Below are 7,990 nucleotides of genomic sequence, written 5' to 3' on the forward strand. Positions count from 1 at the left end.
TGCTCTCTCATAACAAGATTTAGTAAAGCAGGTTTAATTTCATAAAATTCTGCTGTAGAAGCAGATGGAGCAATAGGAGTGCATATGAAATCATTATTATTTGTGCTAGTGAAGTCACACAACTTTGTGTTCTCAGGAGTAATCATTTTAGCAATAATAAAAATAAATAAAGCAAAACCGAATTAAATAAAGCAAAACAAGTAACTAATTTTTTTGTGTTTTTGATATAAAGAAAGCAAACAAGACAGAAAATAAAATAAAGCAAGACAATAAACAAAGTAAAGAGATTGGGTGTGAGAGACTCCCCTTGCAGAGTGTCTTGACCTCCCCGGCAACAGCGTGGTTTACCTATAAGTCTAGCTAGGATTTTCAGTAAACACTAAAAGCTAGTAGAAGATAAGAAGGAAAACATACTTGGTTGCTGGCAAGGGAAATGGTTAGACATAGGAGCTAGAATCATCATTCTTGGCACATCATTACTTACCATCCAATTTTAGATGCTCTCCATTTGGAAGGTGCAGGTTGGAATGAGGAAAGGCTTTGATGCTTTCAGAGGTAAACTCTTGTGGCAAGAGGATCAGGGCATTACAAAATATGACCTGATGAAATGTGAAACCGTATGGTCTCCAAAAGACTTAGGGGGTCCATGTGTGCCTAATTGAGACTTAATGAACACTAATTTTTTGGAAGTGGGTAGTGAACTTTTAAAATTAAGATGGGGCCTAGCAACATATTTTGAATACGAAATATCTCCAAAAAGGAACTACATTACAAGGCTCGGATAGAGTTGGAACTTCTCAATTTTTGTCTCAATTGATGAAAGTAAGGCATATTTTAATGATTTTTGTGAGAAAATCGTTGTATCTAAAATAAAATTGGTTTGGGGAAGACATATAGGTTGGTAATAAATCTCTAGATGGTAAGTTTCCTAGATTATATAACTTTACCTTGAGCAAGAATGTTAAAGTGGATAAATTTATGTTGCCTAATTGTAAGTGCAAATGGTTAGACATAGGAGCTAGAATCATCATTCTTTGTACATCTTTACTTACCATCCAATGAATGGAATATAGTGCTTGAGGTCATCCAAGGATGGCGATTATAAGGTGCCTAGAATATGGGAAGGAAAGGTTTTTGAGTTAAAACGTCGTATAGTGTCCTGCAATCTAGACCTCATGAAAAGAATTTCAAATAGATGTGGCCTCTCGGGTTAGCAGCCAAGATTATGTTAAGATAACCCATTGTATGACCAGTATTTGAAAGCAAGGGCTTCAGCTTCTCTTTTTGCTCAATAGTGTTTCACTTTGTGAAGTTTTAGTGAACTTTCATAATTTGGTGTGCGATCATCCTCATTCATCAAACATGGGGTAAGTGCACGTGGATGGATGGTGCGTTATGGTGCCACTGTGTAGTGAAACCATTACAAGTTGACGTCCAAAGCAGGTTCTTTACATACATCATGTAACTTCACAATCTACTGTAAAACTATTAAATACTCATCCATGCAAAGTATAATCTGCATCATATTTTTTACTCTAACTACCCACCTAGTGAAAACTCATCTAAGTATCCCTTTTAAAAACTTTGAACCCTCCTTTTCTAGGACCTGCCAATTGGCTAAAGTGTGGGGTGATGATTGAGGATTAGAAAAATACCAGGACGACGACGAGGAATGTAGGAGATGGTGCAGCGAAGGCTCGACACGATCGTCGATTATTTTCTCCCATATTTACATATCTTTTTGCGCTACATCGATCTAACATACTGGTCTCATCACATAAAACATCCAGAAGGGTCAAATGGGGTAAAACTGTGTTTAAAGTTTCCTAGATGTCATATTAACTAATTGGATAATCTGTGTCAGGAATGTACAGCCGTGAGGTAAAAACTGGAATTTATTTTAAAACTGAACCAAAGTCGTACGTAAAAGTGTCAGATGTTTCGGCGAATTTAATTGTTGATCTGGGTCTAATGCTAATGAAGAGCACCTTTCACGCCGTGAGAACAGTGGGCTAAAGCGGAACAGGAAGTCATAAAGCGTTCTCCTCAATCTGGTGTCACAGTTTCTTTCGATCGGAAGCAGCACAGGCGAATGGTGACATGACATGTTGAGGGGTGAAAGAAATGGGGAATCTCTTTGCTCGTTTCAAGGTTGGGTCAATTTCGAGGACAAAACCTCAGCGTATCTTCTGTCCACATTGCAACACACTTTCAGTCGCACTCCACTTTCTTGAAACAAAATCCTTAATTTCTTTATGCGATTCCAGTTATTCCCAAATAATTGTCGCGGAAAATGCTCGAAAAAGTTGCCTTGACATGCCAAAAATTATTGTTTTGTCACGTTGTAAACAAAGATAATCACTGTACACAATCATGGATTTCGCCTTGTCACCATCTGCATGCACTCACAATGTTCACCGTGGTACGTACGAACTGTTCGTACTGCTTGGACATCGACAGCTACAAAAATCCATCGTCGGCCGGCCGTCAACAGACATTTCACTCGGCTAGTATGTACACAACAAAACACCTAGCGTGCGCGGCAGGAAGAAACAATCTTATCGTGGCTCGATGACGGTGATGGAGACGTCGTTGATGGACTGGGGCGAATAGGTGGACTCGGTCCTGGTGGAGAAGGGGATCATGGAGGCCGGGAAGGTCCTGAGCCTGGTGAACATGGGCGGCCTCGCCGGCGCGGGGAGGTTCATGTGGTCGCTGATGAGCATGAGCAGGACGCTGGACATAGTCGGCCGGAGGTCTGGGTCGTCCTGCACGCAGAGGAGACCGACGTGGTAGCACCGCCACGCCTCCTCCTTGGGGTAGGATCTCCCCAGCGCCGGGTCCATGAACTCCGGCGCCTTATCTTCGGTCCACAGCTTCCACGCCTGCATAAAAATCGAAAAAATGTTCAGTTAACATTGTATTTGAATTATTAATACTAGAGTTTGGGAGAGATGGTGCGTACGTCTTGGATGAGGGTCTGCTCGTGCTCCTCGAGGTACAGCGCACCGTTCCGCTTCCCGCCGAGGATCTCTATGAGCAGCACCCCGAAGCTGAACACGTCGGACTTCACCGAGAAGACGCCGTCCATGACGAACTCCGGCGCCATGTACCCACTGCACCCAAATTTCAGGTCAGTAAACTGGCCCATGGCCGATTATTGGTAGTACACAGCTAATGTATGTGGTTTCTCACTATGTTCCGACGACGCGTCCGGTGTTGACCTCATTGCACTCGTCCTCGAAGATCTTGGCCATGCCGAAGTCGGAGATCTTGGGGTTCATCTTGTTGTCGAGGAGCACGTTGCTGGCCTTGAGGTCCCGGTGGACGACCTTGAGCAGCGAGTCCTCGTGGAGGTAGAGCAGCCCACGGGCGACGCCGAGGATGATGCTGTGCCTCGTCTTCCAGTCCAGCTGCGCGCTCTTGCTAGCGTCTGACAGTCAATTTACATGATCAGATCAGTAACTAATTAACAGGACAAGCATACTCAGTACTAAAAAGGTAAAATCACTTGCGTGCGATGCAAACGATTGATTAAAGATCTCGTTGTCCAGCCGAAAAAACAGGGCTGAGCATGTGAGATGCAGGTCCCGGTGCGCATCACCCCATAATTATGCAGCTACTTACAGGCAGGTTACACTCAATCAGCCCGTGAGTTAATGTAATGGGATTGCCGGCTTAATTGCACGGTCGACCACTCGACCATCGATCACTAGGCAAGTACTAGTAGTAGCCACTGCACTGACTGGCCCCCATCAACCAAACGAAGGAATTTAATGGCGCGACGCCGCAGGTTTCAACCACCGCGAGCTAAGGTAGCGGAGCTACCAACCGATGGACGAGACGGGGGCGAAAGGGAAGGGAAGGAACGCACCGAAGAGGAAGGCGTCGAGGCTGCGGTTGGGGAGGTACTCGTAGACGAGCAGCTTCTCGTCGCGCTCCGCGCACCAGCCCAGCAGCCGCACCAGGTTGCGGTGCTGCAGCTTGGCGATCAGCTCCACCTCGTTCCTGAACTCCGCCGCGCCCTGCCGCGACCGCTCCGACAGCCGCTTCACGGCGATCTCCGAGCCGCCGGCAAGCTCCCCCTTTTCGTTGATTTTTTACATGGCACAGTTGGGTTCAGCATAACTTTTTTTTAGCTAGGAGACCAAATGCAACGTGTATAGCAACGTACCCTGTAGACAGGGCCGAAGCCGCCCTCGCCGAGCTTGTTGGCCTTGGAGAAGTTGTTGGTGGCGGCGTGGATGGAGGCCAGGTCCATGAGCGGCAGGTCCGAGCTCGACCTGGGCCGCAGGCTCTGGAGCAGCGATTTCCTCACAGCTGAAATCCACCAAGATTTGCATTTTATACCACAGATCATCAGCACAAGCTTTCGCTACTTCAACCCTAGCTAGCTAATACAACCAAGAACACGTTCGCCCGAACAGAGCACGTACCGTTGCGCTTCCGCCAGCGCCAGCAGTAGATGCAGTAGAAGAGGGTGCAGAAGATGACCACCACCAGCACGGACACCATGATCTTCATCGCGTCCTGGCTCGAGCCCCGCCCTCCTGCACCTGACTCGTCAGTCCCCGACGGCGCCGGGGACAACGACGACGACGTGCCCGTGGCCATGAGCCGGCGGTGGCCAGCCGGCCACGTCATGGCGCCGCTCCGCTCCGGCAGGAGGACCCTTCCTCGTACGGACGTATCGGTGTGTGCCGATGATTGATCGCTCGGAAAGGGGAAAGGAGGAGAAAGACGTGAGAATGCCGAGGACGGGAGTGGGAGTGAGTGAGGCGATGGTGGCTACCTCGATGAAAGGTAGCACTACTAGTAGAGTAGTTGCCAAATGTCTACCTACCAGATCTCCTGTTTTTTTTGTTCTTTTAGCACCAGCAGTCGGCGAACGCGTTTGACCCAGCAATAGCTCAGTTATTAGTGAGTTATTATCCTCTGCGTGTGTCACCCACCAAGTGGTTAAAAGGCACGTTTGCAATCCAAAGTTTCCTCCTTTCCATTCAGTTACCAGGTATACTAGCAAACCTTAGCAGGTTCCACGAGTTCTCAGATACAGTGAATTAATAATACTGCATAGCAGATTTACCAATCACTACCATGCCTGCTAGAGCATCTCCAAAAGCATTGCTTTTGCCTCAATTGCTAAATACTGCTATTTTAATAACAAATTAGGCCAAAATAGCATCTCCAACAGCAGTGGTTCTCACACAAAAATTTAGCAAGGTTTGTATAATTTAGCTCTTAGAGCATGTACAATGATGGAGAAGGCACACCTTCTCTTAGAACTCTATGTTATCTAGAGAGGACAAAATATAAGTGATACAATGCATTATCTCTTATTTCATCTCTAATGATAAATGACAATTAATTAAATTTTAGTATAATTTTTTGTTAGTAAAAGAAGGCATATGATACATTGAAGAAAATAACCTTTTATTATATTCTAACAGGTTATCCTTAGCAAAGAGAAGACAATCATCTATTTATTCATCCTCTCTCCTCCGACTAAGTAAAAAGTCCAATGTGGCAACTGTAACGGTTGACATCACTCCATTGTAATTCCCTTAGTTGCCATATATGCCAATCTAAAGCTAAATGCCTATAATTGCCAAAACTCTTGTGGGAGAGGGCAACGACTGAGACATAACCTTCTGCCTATGCACTGCGCTCGCGTCGTCGTCTTCGGCTACGGCACCGACAATGGAGGCCACCGTCAACAACTCAACCTTCCCAAGCCCCCCCCCCCCCCGACCCCACGCTCTTACTTCGTCCTCTTCCAGGCGCAACCTTCTCTGCCTCTTCGAGCCGGCAAGCCCACCACTGCTGCCCATGATGCTGACTCACACTGCTCAACTACGGACGGCTCCAGTCGAATCGGGACGGATATATGTTATCTTGCATCAAATCTGCCTTTTCTTCCACCTCTCGTGGCTTCCTGTGGCGCCTCCTGTCCGAGAAAACCGGCTCTCTCGGACGCGGTTCTCGGGCTCCCACCATTGCACCCGCAGACTCTCGCATAGTGGGAGGACATGGTCGGCCGTGCAGTTTTGGAAGAACGGGCGGGGAGAAGAGGAGGGGGAAAAGGGAATAAAGCAAGACCCACTAACAATTGGGTCCCATGAATTTGGCAATCCAGTTTGGCAATGCTTGTAAAGCTGAAAAGTTTTTTGGTTTGCTATACCTCTCTCTTATTGCTAAAACCACTTTGGCTATCCAAATTTTGGCAATGCTCTTGGAGATGTTTATGTGTAGTAGAATTGGCGTGTTCATGATAGAGTAGTCTATCTGTCCTAGTGATGACCCACAAGTATAGGGGGTGTATCGTAGTATTTTCGATAAGTAAGAATGTCGATCCCAACGAGGAGCAGAAGGTGTTGACAAGCAGTTTCGATGAAGGATTCACTGTAAATGCTCACAGACAAGTATTCAGGGGGTTTTGATGTAGCAGATGAATAAAGTACGAGTAAGTAAAATGCGAGAGTAACAATTGCAGCAAGTGGCCCAATCATTTTTAGCACAAAAGACAAGCCGGTTTGATTACTTATAATGACCAAACGTTTTGAGGACACACGGGAATTTAGTCTAGTGCTTTCGCTTCATACAGCTAATTAATCTTCATTGTTTTGATAAGTGTTGTGTGGGTGAACCTATGCTAATGCACCGCCCTTCCTAGGACTAATACATACTTGTGCTTATACCCCTTGCAAGCATCCGCAACTACAAGAAAGTAATTAAGATAAATCTAACCACAGCCTTAAACTCTGAGATCCTGCTATCCCTCCTGCATCGATATACCAACGGGGGTTTAGGTTTCTGTCACTCCGGCAACCCCGCAATTAGCAAACGAGTACAAGATGTATTCCCCTAGGCCCATAAAGGTGAAGTATCATGTAGTCGACGTTCACATGACACCACTAGAAGAATAACACCACAACTTAAATATCATAACATTGAATATTACTCAACCATAATTCACTACTAACATTTAGACTTCACCCATGTCCTCAAGAACTAAACGAACTACTCACGAGACATCATATGGAACATGATCAGAGGTGATATGATGATGAATAACAATCTGAATATAAACCTTGGTTCAATGGTTTCACGCAATAGCATCAATAACAAGTAGAAATCAATACCGGGAGAGTTTCCCCTATCAAACAATCAAGATTCAACCCAAATTGTTACAGGGGTGACGAGGTGCAGCGGTGGAGACGGCGGTGATTGTGATGGAGATGGTGATGATGGTGATGGAGATGATGTCCAGCTCGATGACGGTGACGATGGCGTCGATTTCCCCCTCCGGGAGGGAATTTCCCCGGCGGATTTCAGCCTGCCGGAGAGCTCTTTTCTCTCTAGTGTTTTCCGCCTCGCAGAGGCGGCTGTGACTCCTCGCGACTATCCTCTGGAGCTTAGGTTTTCGGGACGAAGATGTACGCGAAGGAGAGGAGGCCAGAGGGGGCTGTGGGCCCCCTCCCCACAAGGCGGCGCGGCCAGGGCAGGGCCCACGCCGGCCTATGAGGGGGGCCCATGGTGGCCCTCCTCGGCTCCTCCTTCTGGCTCTCGTCATCTTCTGGAAAAATAGGATTTTTCATATAAATTCCGTCAATTGTTGATCTTCCGAAATATTGCATTCTAACGGCACTTTTTCCAGCAGAATCCTGACTCCGGTGCGCGATCCTCCAATAATCATGAAACATGCAAAATAGATGAAATAACATAAGTATCATCTCCAAATATGAAATATATCAATGAATAACAGCAAATTATGATATAAAATAGTGATGCAAAATGGACGTATCAACTCCCCCAAGCTTAGACTTCGCTTGTCCCCAAGCGAAAGCCCAACTCGGTAAACAGGACCACATGTTTATGGAGTGAAGAGTCGATAAATAAAATACGGACAAGAAGCATCATATTCATTCACACAAGACATTCTAGTAAACAACTTCCTCATATAATTCAACTTGAAACAAGTAGAAGGTAA

The 7,990-nt window shown here is 46.0% G+C and overlaps 1 protein-coding gene across 1 annotated transcript; it reads right to left on the reverse strand.

Annotated features, from left to right (window-relative positions):
* Positions 1 to 2,311: 2,311 nt before the first annotated feature.
* Positions 2,312 to 4,807, reverse strand: LOC127317052 (cysteine-rich receptor-like protein kinase 10). Its single transcript, XM_051347579.2, has 6 exons — positions 4,437 to 4,807; positions 4,175 to 4,320; positions 3,875 to 4,085; positions 3,196 to 3,433; positions 2,966 to 3,116; positions 2,312 to 2,885 (listed from the first exon to the last, which is right to left on the reverse strand). Exons 1-6 carry the CDS (start codon positions 4,642 to 4,644, stop codon positions 2,559 to 2,561), a joined length of 1,281 nt encoding a protein of 426 aa, XP_051203539.1. The 5' UTR covers positions 4,645 to 4,807; the 3' UTR covers positions 2,312 to 2,558.
* Positions 4,808 to 7,990: the final 3,183 nt, after the last annotated feature.

This window comes from Lolium perenne, chromosome 7, assembly GCF_019359855.2.
Source record: "Lolium perenne isolate Kyuss_39 chromosome 7, Kyuss_2.0, whole genome shotgun sequence".
NCBI lineage: Eukaryota > Viridiplantae > Streptophyta > Magnoliopsida > Poales > Poaceae > Lolium > Lolium perenne.

Excerpts from the sequence above, each read along its gene's own strand:
- LOC127317052 (XM_051347579.2), bottom strand. The coding sequence starts at position 4,644 with ATGACGTGGCCGGCTGGCCACCGCCGGCTCATGGCCACGGGCACGTCG. Across the intron at positions 4,321-4,436 it reads GCGCTGGCGGAAGCGCAACG|CTGTGAGGAAATCGCTGCTC; the intron begins GTACGTGCTCTG and ends GGTGGATTTCAG. Across the intron at positions 4,086-4,174 it reads GCTTCGGCCCTGTCTACAGG|GGGGAGCTTGCCGGCGGCTC; the intron begins GTACGTTGCTAT and ends ATCAACGAAAAG.